The sequence below is a fragment of the Equus caballus genome, chromosome 11 (genome assembly GCF_041296265.1).
Source record: "Equus caballus isolate H_3958 breed thoroughbred chromosome 11, TB-T2T, whole genome shotgun sequence".
Taxonomy (NCBI): Eukaryota; Metazoa; Chordata; class Mammalia; order Perissodactyla; family Equidae; genus Equus; species Equus caballus.
The window spans coordinates 51,231,330-51,247,627 of NC_091694.1; the positions used below are offsets into that span (position 1 = coordinate 51,231,330).

At 58.8% G+C, this 16,298-nt stretch overlaps 1 protein-coding gene across 5 annotated transcripts; it reads right to left on the reverse strand.

Moving 5' to 3' along the window:
• Positions 1–57: 57 nt before the first annotated feature.
• On the reverse strand, positions 58–15,312 carry PER1 (period circadian regulator 1). Of its 5 annotated transcripts, none has more exons than XM_023653726.2 (23): positions 15,106–15,312; positions 9,297–9,713; positions 9,081–9,179; positions 8,837–8,991; positions 8,620–8,741; positions 8,326–8,527; positions 8,121–8,172; positions 7,842–7,984; positions 7,383–7,461; positions 7,199–7,305; positions 6,872–7,025; positions 6,675–6,783; positions 6,449–6,586; positions 6,108–6,213; positions 5,833–6,004; positions 5,614–5,744; positions 5,203–5,379; positions 4,350–4,589; positions 2,840–3,450; positions 2,194–2,380; positions 1,794–1,983; positions 1,314–1,464; positions 58–924 (listed from the first exon to the last, which is right to left on the reverse strand). In XM_023653726.2, the coding sequence occupies exons 2-23, from the start codon at positions 9,569–9,571 to the stop codon at positions 658–660; spliced, it is 3,867 nt and encodes a 1,288-aa protein (XP_023509494.2). In that variant the 5' UTR covers positions 9,572–9,713; positions 15,106–15,312; the 3' UTR covers positions 58–657. The 5 variants fall into 5 exon arrangements, with proteins under 5 accessions (XP_023509494.2, XP_001503235.4, XP_023509495.2 ...); XM_001503185.7 differs by lacking the exon at positions 15,106–15,312 and adding an exon at positions 11,228–11,417; XM_023653727.2 differs by lacking the exon at positions 9,297–9,713 and having other exon boundaries at positions 15,106–15,296.
• Between the last annotated feature and the right edge of the window lie 986 nt (positions 15,313–16,298).

Consider the following 16,298-nt stretch of genomic DNA (forward strand, 5'->3'; position numbering starts at 1 on the left):
GGCCACACCTTCCCACAAAGAGCTCCCCTCACCACCCCCAAACTTCATTCCACAAAGTTCTGGGTTTTTTTTCTCTTTGTATTAAAAAATAATAACAGACACAATATCAAAAACACAAATGCCATTGGTAGAGGGTACAGCTGAGAACACCTGGGTCCCACTTGAGGGGCAGCACCAGGGACTCCATGGTCCACCAACCTCCCCTACCCTGGAGCAGCTAGGGGTTTGGACCGCTGGGTCCTGCTTGGGCCTCAAGACCTCCTCCTCCCATCTGGAGAAGAGGTGGGAGAGAGGGCTGTCCCCTCCAATAAATAATTGCAGCCCCAACCCTCGGGGACCAGGGCCTGGGCTCAGCTGGGATTTGGAGAGACCACTTCAGCAGCTTGTCAGCAACTTTGTCCAGGGGAAGGAAGGACTCCTCACCGGGGTGGGAGGTGAGGCTTCTCTGGGCTGGGCTGAAGAGTTCCACCCTCTGTTCCCTAAAAAGCCAGAGGCAGCCCCTGGATCCTGGGCTGGTGATGGGGGTCCAGCCCCCTACAGCGGTAGAAGCTGGGGCAGTTTCCTATTGGTTGGTCCAGCCACATCTGAGTTCTGAGAGTTGGGACATGGGAGAAGGAAGCTTCTCATGCACTCCCAGATGTGGCCCCAAAATGTAGTCTAGCTGGTGCCATTTTCTGTGGCAGGTATGGCTAGACTGGATGAGTTCCCACCTTGTTCCTCCTCCTCCATGGCCAGGTCCTGAGAGCTTGAGACCCTGGCCCCAGCTTGGGCTCGGGCCCCCTCTCCACCCTCGCCCTCGCCTCCATCGCCACCACCGCCACCACCCTCCTCCATGGGCTCCAGCCCTAGTCCATCCAGTTCCGAGAAGAGTGAGTCATCAGGGTGGCCAGGGTCTTGGGTGCTACTACCGCAGTCCACACAGGCCTTGGAGGGAGAAAGGGGATAAGTCAAGCAGGGTTCTCACTGCTGACCTGCCACCCCAGCTCCCCTTGTCCCCTAGCCCAAGATGTACTCCCAAGAAATACTAGTCCACTCGGGGCCAACAAGATGGGGAAATGCACTGTACCCTAAATCCAGACCCAACTGTGGGACATTCACAATGTATATTAGCATAGGATAGGCCCAGAAAAGGTTTACAAAGATTCATGTGGTTTAATACTACATGTGGGTTATAACCCAGCAGCAAACTTAGTGGAATTAACATTCTTCAAAATTAATGATCCAAAGACGAGGGGGTCAGCCCTTAGTCTCTATCCCTTCAACTTGAGCTCAATTCTTTCCTCTCCTTCCTGGCCCTGACTTCTCCTTCTCACCATCACATCCAGGGCCCGAGGCAGCTGGCCCTTCCGGACCCAGGAGTGCACAGCACCCAGTTCCCTCCGCTGGTCCTCCGAGAACCGAGGCTGCTGCTTCTGCATGGCCCGGAGCCGCTCCCGGTCCTGCTTCAACACAGAGGCCATGTCCCTGCCCAGGGAAGGGGTTCAGAAGGCAGAGGCTGGGAGCCGGGGCCAGGCCCCACAAGGTGCACATTATTCCTGTACCACAACTTCCCACCCACTGTCTCATGCTCCTCCCCTGAACCAGTGCTCTGAGAGGGCTTCCAAGACCAGAAAAGCTGCCCTCGGTATGGGAGGAACAAATGATGGGACTCCAACAGGCAGCAATTAGGACAGGAAGTTCCAGGGCAGAGCCAGCCTCAGAAAAAAAACCCCACAAAGTTAGCTGGGGAGTAACGGTGGGCCAGCCTCCCCAACCCTCTGAAAGGGAGGCAGAGGAGGCCTCAAACACCTCACCTGGAGGGCACCTGGTAAGTCATCATGACATGCTGGTCAGCATTGGCCATCAGCAGCCAGATGGGATCCTGGAGCACATACTTAATGACCTGGTCCCCAGGCTCAGCCCTGGCCTGGGCAGCCCCAGCCTCAGCCTCGGAAGAGTCGATGCTGCCGAAGTACTTGCTTGTGTGGCTGCTCTGACTACTGCCTGTGAAGAGGGTGGGGGCCAGCCAACGGAGTCAGGCCAGCCGGCACTCCCACCCCCAGGGCCTCACAAGCCTCCCGCAAGGCCACATGTCCAGTCCACTGGCCTTAGAAGCCGGGCATGGGCCCAGGCTGTTCAGCCAAGGTGGGGCCTGGCCTCCCAACTCCCTAGTCACTGTCCTACCCTGGGAAGTGTTGGAGGGTAGGCACTCACGTGTGATGCTGGCTGAGGTGCTGCCCCCCTCATGGGAGCCTGAACCAGACCCAGAGCCCAAGCCAGAGCCCAACGAGCCTGAGGCAGCAGAGCCTGTGCCAGAGCGAGAGTCCTCTTGCAGCAGCAACTCTAGCAGGTCACTGGAGCCAGAAAGCGCGTCCTGATTGGAGGACTCAGTTACCTCCACCTGGAGGATGGGGAGGAGGAAGGGGACGGGGAGGGATTAAGGGATCAACACCTAGGTCTCCCTTCAACTGCTTCCACTGGTGGGGGGGGCACACCCAACCCAAGTGGTCTCTGTTCCCACTCCGTGACTGTGGGGCCAGGATGAGAGAGAAGAGAGCTGACGAAGAGTAGGGATGTGACGCTGGACCCTTTCCAAGTGGCAGATGCGCTCTCAGAAGTTACTGGGATGTCCTCACCACCTGTCAGACAGACAGGACTGTCCCCACTTCACAGATGAGGCAGCCGATTCCTGCCTCCTTCAGAAATTCACCTGGGTTCTCCCACCCGACAATACCACCTTCTGGAGACTGAGACGCCAGGCAAGCGGAGGGCAGGAAGAAGCGCAAGGCGAAGGAGCAGCAAGGGGGAAGAGCGGCTGCACAGGGGCTGGTAAGAAGTTGCAGGGGGGGTCAGTGCTCACCAGTCTGGCCTCTGGTTCAGCGGCCTCCTCACTGGGAGGCGGGGGCCCAGCACTGCTCCCAGGACCCCCTGCAACAGCACCCCCCTCAACACGCAGGGGCTCCTCAAGCTGCAGCAGATTTAGCTGGAGTGGGGAGCTGCATCTCGAGTTGAATAGTGGAGAGTCTGGGCGGTGGGGAGGGCTGGGGGCCAGTGCAGGGAGGGACAGAGAAGGGGAGTAGGAGGCAGGGGTAGGAGGCCCCTCGACAGGGGTCTGGGGTACCCCATAGGGACAGCTGGATGGGGTAGGGAACAGATAGTTAGGGAGCACCAAGGCCACCATTGGGGTCACCAGGGGGGCAGGGAAAGCTGCAGGAGGCACTGATGTGGGGGCAGGAGGAAGAGGCTGGGGACTTCCTTGTGGGGAGAATACTGGGAGGGGGTAGGGCTGGACCACAGCTGGGAAGGGAGTAGTGGCTGGTGGTGGGGACCAGGGGGCAGAGGGTGGCACAGGTGAGGGGTGGGATACATAGCAGGGGGCTTCAGCCCGGGGGGTCTGGTGGTGGCGTGAGCGCTTGGCTTTGGATCGGCAGTGGTGTCGGCGGCCGGGGGGTGTGGGGCCATGGTGGCAGCCTGTGGGAAGAGACTAGGGTTAGCGAGGGCCTCAGCCTGGGGGTTAGCACCCCTGCCACCCCCATTGCCATGCGGCTCTGACCAGGAAGAGGGCAGGTGAAGGCTCTAGAGAGTGTTTGGCTTCCAGACCCACACAGAACAGAGGGGACCCTGGGGAGTTGGGGGAACCTTCAGGGAAGAATCACAGAAGGCAGGGACAGGGGCATTTATTGAGAAAGGAGCTGGGGAAAGGAAAGGTTACATAAGGGGTCGAGCTGGGGGCGCAGAGAAGATAGAGGCACATTGGCAGATGGAAGGAGGCAGGGTGGGTCCATGGACGAATGGGCAGGCGCCTCTGGTTCATCCGCCAAAATTCCTGCAGGCACTGACAGCCTGGGAGCTCCTCCTGCCAGTCGAGGCTGCACTCTGCCTAGCTCCGATGGAGCAAAAAGGTGGGCAGGAAAGCCCCGTCCTGAGTCTTGCGTGCGCCTGCCGGGGGCCTCCCTCAGGCACCTGGAGGGCTGCCATCTGCCCTTGAAGCCCAGACCCCACCCGGAGTTATCTTTGCCCAGAGTGTCTACACAGATCTCTTGATCAGTGACAGCTGAGTCCTAAGTGGGCATACTTCCTGCCCTTACCCCCAAGCTGCGCCTGAAGTAGCTTACCTGAAGCAGAGCACCTCGGCCTCCTTGTCTCAGTGCCAGCCCCCCAGGCTGCCCTCCTCTGGCTATAGCCTGGAACCCCAGCCTAGTGGGGAGAGGCTAGCGATGGGCCTGTCCCTAGGGAGGGCCCGGGTGGTGGAGGCAGCACCAATCTGGGTCCCTGGAGCAGGAACATTTCCCTCAAGAACCCACCCTCCCCCCAACAGTCTGGTCCTAGACAGGGTAGAGGGCAGACTCAGGGAGGTCCCAGGTGACTACCTCGCTCGCCAGGGGCCGATGGGGCCAAGGAGCTGTCAAGTCCACGCAGCTTGCCGAGGTCACGGAAGCGGCTGAGGAAGGCTTGCTCCTCCTTCTGCGTGTGCAGGGACAGCACGGCCTTGGTCAGGCCCACCGGGCGGTAAGCATCTGGGGCTGGGTCAGGGGCTACCGTAGGGCTGGGGGCTGGGCTAGGAGCTGGGCCTGGAGCCAAGCCAGGCAGGTCCTCCATCATGATGATGTCTGAGGAAGGGGAGAGGGAGGAAAGGTGATCAGAATCACCTCATGAGTTAACATATCCACACCACACCCTCCCAATCCAACAGCTTAGCCAACCCCCAGCCTCTGCCTCACAATCAAGCCTGGACCCCATATGCATCTCCTGGCCACCTCCTCGCCCCCAAGGACAGGCCCTGGGCTGTCTTCTCCATACAAAGCTCTCCCAGGATGAGAAAGGATACTCAGCTCCTCCAGTGGCACTCCCTAGGATGACACCTCCATGACTCTGGATGGAAGGGAAGCCCACCCGTTTTCCTTCCTTCACACATTTTCCAGGTCGATGCCCAAAGACCCTTAGAGGGGTGTCAACATTCCTTGCCTTCAGACCCTCTGTGCTCAGCACCCCGGGGTTGAACTCCCCAAGCCAGACTTTGTGTGTGAACTAACAGTGAAAATACAGGAAGCAGCATGGGGAAAGCCAAAGCAGCAAAGGCTGGCGGGGGTGGAGAGCAAGAAGTGGCAGCCCCAAGATAGGAGGAAGGCCAGAGGAGGAGGGAAAAGGCAGGCGTCCGGGAGGACCAAGAGGCTGGGGGACCAAGTGGAGCCCGGGCACTGCCCCCTCGCTCCATGCCCATACCCGACTCCGGGGGCTTCTTGTCTCCCACATGGACGATTGTGGAGCTGAAGCTACACTGACTTGTGACGGATACTACGCTCTCCGCCTTATTGGCCAGGGCAAGTGGGCTCAGGGTGCCTCCCACCACCGGCTCCTTTTGCAGGGTGGCCCCCTCCCCAGACAGCACTGCTGATGGATCTGTGCAGAGAGAGGGCACCAGTTACCACCCCTGCCCCCACCCAGAGGTCAGGAGAGGAAATCCCGGGGTGGGGTGGGGCAGGGAGGGGACTGACGGTAAGGAGGAGCCTGGAGATCTGGAGGCTGGGAAGGGGACAGGGCAGAGCGAGGTGGGGGCCCCAAAGGCAGACGTGTAGAGACACAGGGTCAGTGGGCCAGGATGGGGCAGGAGCAGGGCATGGCCTGGGTCTTTACCTTTCTTGGCCCCCACAGAGAGTGGACCTGTCCTCTGCTTATCATCGTCAGAGGCTGAAGAGGTGGTGCAGGAAGAGGAGGAGGCACATTTACGCTTGGTGGTGCTGGGGATGTTGCAGCTCTCCAGGTACCTGGTGATGCACCAGAGGACATGACAGCAGGGCCAGGAGTTGGGCCAGGCCCGGGCCCAGGTGGGACAAAGCACCAGGCTGGCCTTACCTGAGGATGCTGTCCAGGCAGTTTATCTGCTGGTAGGAACAAGTGGAGGCTTCTTTCCTCTCATCCTCCTCAGGGATCAAGGCTAGTGGGGCCTGGATTGGAGCAGGAGCTGCCTCCAGGTCTGGGTCTGGGGACTGGTTTGGAAGGGTCTTAGCCTTGAATGTGCCTGTAGCTGGGCCGAGAAGAGAAAAAGGAGAGAAAAGCTCCTCTGGGCTGGGGGTGAAGATCAGAGGACTCCGAGGTCTCACCCCTCACCCACAGCTTTACCCACTTACCAGGGAGGCGGGGCCGGGGTGGAGGCCGGGCCCGGGACTCAATAAAAAGCTGCTGCCCCTGATGCTTCACCAGATGCACATCCTTACAGATCTGCTGGAAGGTCACCTGTGGGACAGAGCAGGGCAGTGGAGAGCATTGGGGGGGCCTCGCCAGTATCAGGCGCCCAGGGCCCAGTGCAACAAGAAGGTACCAGTGGGGAGGCATGGAGGCCACGATGAGAGCAGGACAAAAGGAAAAGGAGAGGGGCCCAGGCTGAGCTCCTGTCGGGCTGGCAATGCTGACTCCAAGAAGGACAGGTAAATGGGAGACTAGAGGGGTGAAGTGGGAGAGGGTCACTCACCGGGACAGGAGGCCCAGGCCCCTCAGCATCACCCCCGTTGCTATCACTGGAGGAGCCAGGGCTGAGGAGAGGGCCAGGGGAGGTCACAGGGCCGACTCCACAAAGCCCCGAGGGGCTGGGGCTGGGGCTGTGCACAGGCTGAGGCAGGAGAGGGACAGGTTAAGCGTCTACAGGCCTGCTCCCCACCCCTTCCTCTTCTCCCAAGTCCCCTCCCTTCAACTCTCACCTGTAAGAGCAGCCGGTGGATCTGCTCAGAGAGCTCCTGGATATCAGAGTCCAAGGACAGAGCTGGGCTGGGGGCCGGGGGAGTGAACACATCCTCATTCAGGGGCGCCCTGAGGGGTAGGGAAGGATGAGATGAGCCCTGCCCCTTCCCACACTGTCCCACCCTCTAACGCCAACTCCAGGGCATGACCCACTTACGTGCGTACTTTGTGGCGGCCCAACACAAAGGCCACCTTGCGGCTCCAGGGATGCACGAAGCCAGCCCAGCTGGTGTCCATGGTGACATACTCTCCATTACGGGCGCAGAAGCGGATAGGAGAGTGGTCAAAGGGCTGGCCAGCCAGCTGCAGGACTGAAGGGAGTGGGAAATGAGGTGAGAGTCAGCAGTAGGAAGAGCTAAGTAAGGCGGAGCGCCACCCCACTGGAGAGCCAGGAGACCAAGGCACCAAGAGAGACAACCACAAGAGAAGCCATTAAGAAGCCCTGCAGGCAGCTGGGAAGGGAGAGGAGGATGAGAGGACTTACTCTTCTTGTGGATGGCCAGCATGAGGGGTCGGTCCTCAGGATGCAGGAACAGGAGCACTGGGGCCCCCAGGAGGTCCTGGGGGAGGTAGCCGAGCAGTGGGGCAGCCCTGAAATGGGAAAAGGCATCAGAGTGGTCATGGCATCAGTCTCGGCCACCCCCTTTTCCTCCAGGTCCTGGCCTCACCTTTCATCCACATCCTGGAAGAGGCAACTGGGCGTGTGCCGTGTGGTGAAGATCCTCTTGTCAGGGGGGATCCGGGGAGCTGAGGCATAGAAAGTGTGGCTATTGGGTTTCATCCAGAATGTTCCAGCTCCTCAGCCCTCCATGCTGCCTGGGGCCTGGGCTGGCTGGCAGTCCTCCCCACTGCTCTGCCCTGGGCCCTCTGGCCTACAAAGATGGTCAGAACCATTCTTGCACCCCATACTGGTAATGAAACTGAAAACCAAGGCACTCTTCTTCGCCCTCTCCTAGCACAGGGCTCTTCTCCACCTCTACCTCGAAAGGCAGGCTCAAACCCTCATCCTTATAATACCTTCTCTGTCCCAAAATTCTGAGGAGATGAGTCATGCCCCCCAGACTCATGTCCTGCCTGACCCACAGCCTAGAGAGGGGGCCTGTCCTCCAACCCCCTGGCCTGCCCACCTTCGTAACCGGAGTGGATGCGCTCTGCAATGAGCAGGCAGCACGGCTGCGCGGGGGCCGCATCTGAGATCCGGATCTTGGTCACATATGGAGTTAGGCGGAATGGCTGGTACCGAGGCCCTAGATCCCAGTCAGGACCTCCTCTAGCAAGGAAGAGAGGGGCATTAGGGACTATCAGTGGAGGGTCACCCACCCCACACCTCAAGGTCACAGCCCACACAGCGAAGATGGGGGTTGTGTGGAAGGTGGGAGAGGTCTGCTCCCACTTCCCCCACCTACCTGATACGGCAGAAGACAGACTTTTCCTGGGTGAAGTCCTTGAGGCCTGAACCTGGGGAAGACCAGGAGGGTAGTGAGCACAGCCCCCTACCCACTTCCTGGGCTGAGAAGAACCCAGCAAGAAAAAGCTTGGGTACCCTGGCCTCTCACAGCAGGAGCTTTCTAGGACTGCTCATCCCTCCCCCCAAGCTCTTGGGGACCTCACCTGCCGAGGCCCCAGTGCCCCAGGTGGGCAGGCGAGATGGGGCAGTGGAACCATAGAAGACGCCCACATCCTGGGGAGCCAAGAGCTCTGAGAAGCGGGCACCCCGGAACACATCCCGCTTGCAGTGCAGCAGGATACCTGCCTGCTCCGAAATGTAGACGATGCGGCCTGTCAGGAAAGAGACAGCCACGGAGAAGGTATCCTAGGCAGGAAAGTGAGGACAAGAGCAGATTCAGGAGCTATGGGAGTGGGGAGGGGGGTGCATCAGAATGGAGAAGCTGAGCTGCGGCTGACCTGGTTGCGAAGCGTGTACTCGGACGTAATGTGCTCCAGCTCCTCCAGGCTGTAGGTGGACATGTCCATGGCACAAGCCTCACCCTCCTCCAGGCTCCACTGCTGGTAGTATTCCTGGTTGGCTGCAGAGCGAGGGCAGTGGGGCATTTAGCAAGGAGATTGCCCCACCATAGTAGCCCTGGACCTGGCCAATGCCCTCCCAGGAAGCACCACTCACCCTGAACCTGCTTGACACAAGCCAGTGCGTACTGTAGTGTGGCGAGGGTCCCAGAGCGGCCCTTGCCCCGGCGCTCTGGCGGCAGCCGAAGCTTGAGCTCCCGCAGTGCCATCATGAGTTCCTTCTGGGTTCTTGCTCGAGCTGACTGTTCACTGCTGCAAAGCCCACAGGGAAGGGGTATAGGATTAGCCCCAGAGCGTGGCCCAAGCCTCCAGCCCTCTCCCCTAGCCCTCACCCCATGAACCTGCAGCCACTGGTAGATGGGTTGTCCTGCTCCGAGCTGGCACTCAGGAGGCTGTAGGCAATGGAACTGCTGGGTGGGGATGGGCTCTGAGAATTTGTGCTAGGGGAGAAGCAACAGGCCCAAGATGAGGAAAGTGGCCAGCAGCATGGGCCTGTGTCCTAGCTCAGCCTGCTCACAAGACCACTCCCAGACCCTGCAACACACATCCATACACACCTCTTGCTGCTCTCAGTGGTCTCCAGCAGGGCTGAGTCCTTGCCATTGCCGGAGGAGGAGCTATGTGAGCTCCGCTGAGATGCACCCCTGGACTCGGGCCCGTTGGACTCATTGCCACTGGAGCCATTGCTGTTGGCATCCGTGTCATCAGCCAGGCTTGGGCCAGGGCAAGGCCGGTGGTGTGGAGGGCCAGGGGATGGGGCCTCTCCAGGACAAAAAGATTCCCCCGGCCTGGGGTCCCCTCCCCCATCAGCCCCTTCTAGGGAGCTACTCATGTCTGGGCCATGGGGAGGGCAGGAGAACAGGGAAGGTGGAGAGGCCACAATGGATGCACAAGGGGGCCAGGAGGCCTGGCTAGAGGAGTGAGGTGGGAGACCCAAGCCTCTGAAGATTGAGAAGTTTGATCACAGCCAGTACCTAGAGAGGGAGATCAGGATGGAGGGCTTGGAGAAAGCTGGGTGGTTAACTTCACAGTGCCTGTCGGCTTCGCTCAGACCCTCCCCTGCCTGCCCCCACGCTCCAAGGACCCAGGCTTCCAATAGGAGCCTAGGTAACTTGTCCTGTCCCCCTGGGGTGCTCCAGGTGGGAATGAGCCTCTCGTGGGCCTTGCCCCACATCCCCTACATGGTGGCCCGGGTAAGCGGAACCTGAGCAGTCGAGTAGAACTACGGCTGTGGGCCAAAGCCTGGACATTTCCCATCCTCGAATTCCCATCGAGCCCCTACTCTGCCTGGGACTCCCAGGCCTCTCAGCAGGGGATGAGCCTTTTTCCTCCTATATTTAGGCCTTCAGGCTAATTTTAACCGGGGGCGGCGCCACCCCCGCCGCACATGCGCACGGACGTGCGCGGTCCCAACACGCGCTTCCGCCGCCGCCGCGGTCGCCAGGGAAACCGACGTCAGCAGCTGAGCTCAGCGGTTGCTGGAGGGACCACAGGAGGGCGGGAGGGGCGACCCCTCCCCCATTTCCCGGCGGAAGTCCGGGAACGACCCACTCCCACGCTGGCGGGCGCGGCCAGAGGTCGCCCACCTCTAATATGTCCCCAGACCCCGGAGGGCCCGATGGCCGTATGAAGATGGGCGGCCCATCGGGGTTCCAGGGGCTGGCCTTGCTTCCCAGGGCAAAACACAACTGCCACCGCCCTCCGAGCAAAGGCCCCCACCCTGGCGTTCGCCTGGATCCCAGTCATTCTGGTTAAGACGACACAGCCTTTCCTTCTCCGGCCCCTGCACCCTCTCCAGATCCCCAGGGCTAAAACCAGCACCTGCCATCGTCAGGGACCCAGGAATCCTCTCGCCTCAGTCCTCTACTTTTTAGACAACCCCCTACGCAACCCCCATCCGAAGCAGACAGACGCAGCTCTGAGCAAGGGACGCACAACAGCCAGCCGACTGTTCTTCCCCTACTCCCCATCCAGCCACACCCCCAACACCGCGAGCATTTTCTGAGCGCCAGGAGAAAAGGGAAGGCTGTGGCCAACAGCAGGAACTAGCGCCGGGAACGGGATGTTCCAGCCCGAACCGGGCTGACATCACGGCCGGCGCGGGGCCAGGGACTGGAGGGGGAGCGCGGGGAGCGCGGAAAGCCTGAAGAGGTCCTGGTGCTGGGGAAAAACATGGGACCCCCAAGTGATAAGAAAGGCGACAGGGGGCATGCCTGCTGAGGGTCGAGTGTGGGGCCGCGACAGCTAGGAGCGGAGGGCAAAGCTGGAGGTAAGGTAAGCGGGTCAGGAGTGCGGACACCTGGTGCAGGTTTGCGAGAAACACCTAGGTCCCCAGGGGCAGAGAGGGGATGGACAGCGGCAAGGAAGGCGGATTTTATTGGTATGCCGCCTGAGCGCCTGGGCCGAAAGCGGCCCATCAGGCTGGAAGTGGCGGCGGTCCGGCTCGGGACCGGAGAGCTACCACCCGGGTGGCCTCGGAGATGCCTACCTGGCCGCGCGAGCGCCCTCCGGCCGCCTGTCCGCCGCCGTTGCAGCCAGCAACCGAGTGGAAGCTCCGCGGGGCCAGGAGGCGGGTTGCATAATGCCAGGCACTGCCCTTCATTGGCCTCCAGCCGGCGGAGCCGCAGGCCCCGCCCCCGATTGGCTGAGGCTCTCGTTCCGGCGCCTGATTGGCTACTGGCCCCCACTGAGGTCAGGGCTGTGTCACACACACCGGCGCACGTGGATCTGGGTGCTGGCGCTGGGCTGGAGGGCCCCAGACACCACCTCCCAGCCAATGGGTGCAGGACGCCTTGCACAGTGAATAATGGGAGGAAGGGAAGAGGAGGTAAGCTGCCTCTCTTTGGAGAAAATGCCTGGGCCACTGGAGGTGCTCAAGATGTCTACTTCCTGAACTGACCAGCCTTGCGGAACAGGACACCTTGGCCTTGCCAGGGGTAGGGAAAGGGAATGCAGACCCTGGAAGGTGAGCCAAGCTGGATGAGATGGCTTGTCCCTGAGGTGGGGTGGGGGGGTGGGGGACAGACAGAAACCTGGCTTGGCCTTTCCCGGGTGCTCCTCCCCGGCCTTGTCATCATAATAAAGCTGTTTTACCCAACCCCTTCCTCTGACACTTCAAATCTTGTGGACTGCCAGGAGGAGGGCAATTGAGGGTCCACGTGTGATGGGGCCGTGGAGTTGGCAGGGGAGGATGCAAACAATAGAAGGGGCAGCCAGAGCCAAGAGGGGCCATGAAGGGAAACAATGGCAGGTGCATCTGTGGCCAATGAGAGAAAAGGTCTCCGGGCAGCCTACGTGGTGACTAGTGCTTCTTCTCTCCTGAGGATGCAGCCACCCACAGTTAGGGCTGTCCCAAAAGTAGGGGCCAGGAAGCCAGGGCTACAGGGGAACAAAGGGAGAGGGCTGAGAGAAGAGACCAACCAGAACCCTAGACAGAGAAAGGTGAGGTGGCAAGGGCTTCAGATACCCACCACTAAGAAAAGAGAAAGCCAAGAACCACATCTGTCTCCTTCACTGTATTCCTCAGGCCCCAGGAGAGAACCTGACACATGGTAGGTGATCAATAAACTCCGTAATTTTGTTGTTAACAAGGATAAATAGGGGAGGGGAGGGGCTTCAGCAATGGAGAAGGGGCTGGAAATTATAATTTTTTAAAAGAGGTAGGGAGCAGAACACCGAGTCCTAATTTGGGGGAATAAAGTGCCAGGCTGGGCCGGGGAGAGCTCCAGCTGCGTCCAAGGCTGTAATAAGTAGTTCCTCTCAGGGCTCCCTGGAAACGTGGGTGGCAAGTGAAGAGGCCCCCAAGCTGCTGCCGACAAAGTCAGCTGGGAGTGCACTCCGCTTACTGTCACGTGGCCTAAGCTTTCCTTAACAACCGTGTTGGGGGGGGGGGTGGGGGGGGGGGCAGGAGGAGGGTTCTGTGGAGAAGCTGGGACACAGGAATTTTATTATATAGCCCAGAAAAACCAAAGCAAGAAAACAAGAAACAAAGCATTCAGGAGCCTAGATTCTCAATCTCCTCTCCTTGAAAATGTCCCCGCAACTCATACCGTGGCCCACTCCCTTGCCTCATTTTCAGACACCTCTTCTCCAGAAACATCCTTTTTTTCCTCCCCAGCTCTCGTCAGGGATTTAGGTGTGATCTCCCCTGACACAGGCAGTCCTTGCTCTCCCACCTCCACCTCCTTATTTATCTTTTGCTTGGACAAAAGAGTCCAGCGCTCCAGCAGCCCCCACTTGCTCTCAAGGCCCTGGTTGTCCTGTCTCATGGTCCCCACAGTAACCAGGCCCTGCTGCCGTCAATGGAGGAGCGGGGGCGGGAGATAGCAGTGACGTCAAAGCGGAGGAAGGGGGCGGGGCGAGGCAGCTGGGGAATGTGGAGCAGGGAGGCTGGAGAGGCAGCGGTTTGGGAGGCGGCCAGCCCGAGAGGGCGGCGGCCAGCGCACTTGGGAACATCATGTTCTCTTGGCTGGTGGCCCAGGACATGCACCCAGCCTGGGCGCCTCCTCCAACCCAACAGCAGCCGTCTGTCCCAAAGCCAGGGATTCCTGGAGAGAGGATTAGGAGGAAGGGGTCCCCTGCCCCAGCCCCCACGCCTGGCTCTCTTCTCAAGACTCGCATCTACCCTCCTCTCGGCTTGTTTCTACAGCTCCTGGCACTGGCTTTCCTCCTCTCCCAAACTGTATACATCTACTGGCTCATTCCCAAAGAACCAGGGTGCGGAAGTTGGAGGCCCAGGTTCTGTGAGAGAAAACACACCTTTGCTCTCTCAGAGGCCCCCTTCAGAGCCTGAATCTCTTGTTATTATGGCAGCAGAGACACGGAGGAGGGGCAGGGAGGAGAATGGGTCTAGGATGAGGAAATCGAACTGGGACAGAGCAAGTGGCCCAGCCTGGGTCCTGGATCCTGGGAGAGGGATAAAAGGGTGGAATGAGGATTTGGGGCTGGTGCATGAAGACAAGAAGTACCAGGAAGAGGGAAATGGAGAGAGAGTCACCAAAACTTGCAGAAAACCTTGAGAATGTGAGAATAGTTCCCAACCACAGCATTCACATAAATCTCTCACCCTGTCACTGTTGTTTTGTCATCCTAAAGCCATTATTTTTTAGCTAAAAAAATTTAAAAACATGACCCAGGCATTGTGCTAAGCACTTTACATATATTATCTTATTTAATCCCCAGAACAGCCCTGTGAGATGGGTATTATTATCCCCATTCCACAAGAACGAATGAAGGCTCAGCAGTTACTAAACTTGCCTAAATTGCCTCATAATAAGTTCTCAGGCTCTTAACAAATGAAGCCCCGGGTTTGAATCTGAGCTCTGATAATGGCTTATCATTCTGGCTTCTTACCCTTCAGGAAATTGTGAGGTGTTACCCAGCATTGGGGAACCTGGGCCTATCAAATATCCAGCTGATTCTAAGTTTGGTGCTTGGAACACAGACTCCAGCCAACCCCTCCTCTCCTTTGGGCCGGATCTCAGACATTCAGTTTGCATCCCCCACATACTTCCAATCATCATAGCCCAGTTTTCACATGCTCACAAAATCCTTGACATCACCCTAGCAGCCACCAACCCCAGTGATTTCCTAGGAACGCCACCTCCTCACTCCTCCACCTTACCCCCAATTCACTTTACCACAGGCCTGGTTGTTTGTACAGACAGATACCAGAGCACCCCGTTGGTGCATCCTCACCTCTAGGGTCTCAGGAAGGCATGTGCACAGCCAATCTGCACAACCCCATCCTCCCTCTCAGGACTTAACAGTTTCTGCCCCACCTTTACTCCCAAGGACGGCTCCGAGGCCCAACCTCTCCCTTTTACACATGAGAAAGACATCCAGAGCCATGATGTGACTGGCTCAGGGTCACACAAATCATCTCACTACTGTTTCTCAAGTCACCATGTCAACCCTTTGATACCCTCCCACCTGCCCTGCCAGGGCCTCCCTCCAGCCTCAGAACCCCTGCCTCTTCCAAGTGCTTAAGGCACCTACGCAAACAGTAGCCATGCACTGGAACGTCCCCCAGCAACTCTCAGGGGTCCCGTCCCCGTATCTCCCTGGGAACAGAGGGTCTCAGGTCCTCAGGTCGCTGAGGACTTCCGAGCCCCTCCTCCCAGACAGTCAGGGGTCCAGGTGCCCTAGGGCGGTGAGGGATCTGATGTCACTGACCCCTGCCCACGTCCCTCTAGAGCTGAGTTCGCAATCCCTATTCCCCACAACCATCAGAACTCCCATCGCGGTGATCGTGCCTTCGCATGATTCCCTTCCCGCCCCCCATTAACACCCCTCCTAACAGAACACATCAACCCTGAAAAATCTATACCGACCGCTGCTCGTCTCCCCCTACCCCCGGGCACTCACCGTTCGGCGTGTACGCAGAGTCCAATTTCTTCCCAACCAGGACCACAGCGACTCTGACTCGCTCCCCCAGGCCCGCCCACCGGCCAAGTTGCCACGCCCCTCAAGCTTATTGGCCTAAGGGCGCCGACCCATGCCCCGCGCCGCGTGCGGCCGCCCGGCCCCCGCGCCACCACCATTGGCGTCACCGCCTGCCGTCATCTTCTCATTGGTCAGTTTACCAACCGGCAGTGACAGCTCCACGTGCGAGACAGACCGCCCCTGCGCGCTGATTGGAAGTCTGACAGAAAACACGCCCCATCCACTCCCGAAGTTCCTATTGGCTGTGGCAACATTCCCCGAGCTGCCTAGATCGGTGACGCAAGAGCCAGTCCAGCCCTCCAAGCTTTCTCATAGGCTGAGAGGTCTCGGAGCTGTAGAATACACGTGCCGGCGGTCTCACGCGGCAACTTGTTTACCTAGAAGCTGGGGACTTTCCTTGACGACACTGTTACCCAAGACTGCAGAGTGTGCGCAGGCGCATGAGTGTGACCTACACGCAGGCGCAGACATGAGCTGCGGCGGCGTTGGTGGGGGCGCTTTGTGGCAAGACCTGGGCGAGAAGTCTCGAGCGTGACAAGAGCGCCCCCCGCGCTAGGACTCCGGCCCTGGGTCTCTGAGGTTTCGCGAAGCTGAAAGATTCAAACGTTAGGGCGAAGCAGTCTTAAATGTCAGCGCCGCGTGATGATGATGGCGACAATGATAGCTGCCTCTTGATTGTTTTCTGTGGACCAGGCCAGGCGCTTCTTACAAACCCAGAGGCTGGCTCACTTACTACCTACCTCCTCACAAAAGAGACTGAGACCCAGAGAGGTAACATGATCTGTCCGGATTAACATGCTAATCAGCAACGGGGTCAAGATTTGAACCCAGGTCCCTGATACTATAAAGAAGGCGAGTTCTAGGGCCTACGGAACCCTAAACCTGTAAAGGACTTAGCAGATGAAGCGCGAAAAAGCCATGAGCAATGTCTAGAATATAGTAAGCCCTCAACGAATGGTGGACATTATAATATGTACCTAATTAGAAGAATCACCTGGGCCCCTTAGAAAATCTATTTTTAAAAGCATCCCTAGTAGTTCTTAGGAGCCGACAAGTTTGGGAAACACTATCTAACTATCTAGGTCTCTTACACTGCTGAATCTTCATGTTGCAGC

Coding starts and splice junctions, on each gene's coding strand:
- PER1 (XM_023653726.2), bottom strand. CDS start 9,571: ATGAGTAGCTCCCTAGAAGGGGCTGATGGGGGAGGGGACCCCAGGCCG. Junction 8,742..8,836: donor TTGTGTCAAGCAGGTTCAGG/GTGAGTGGTGCT, acceptor CTCGCTCTGCAG/CCAACCAGGAATACTACCAG. Junction 7,026..7,198: donor GCTGGCCATCCACAAGAAGA/GTAAGTCCTCTC, acceptor CACTCCCTTCAG/TCCTGCAGCTGGCTGGCCAG.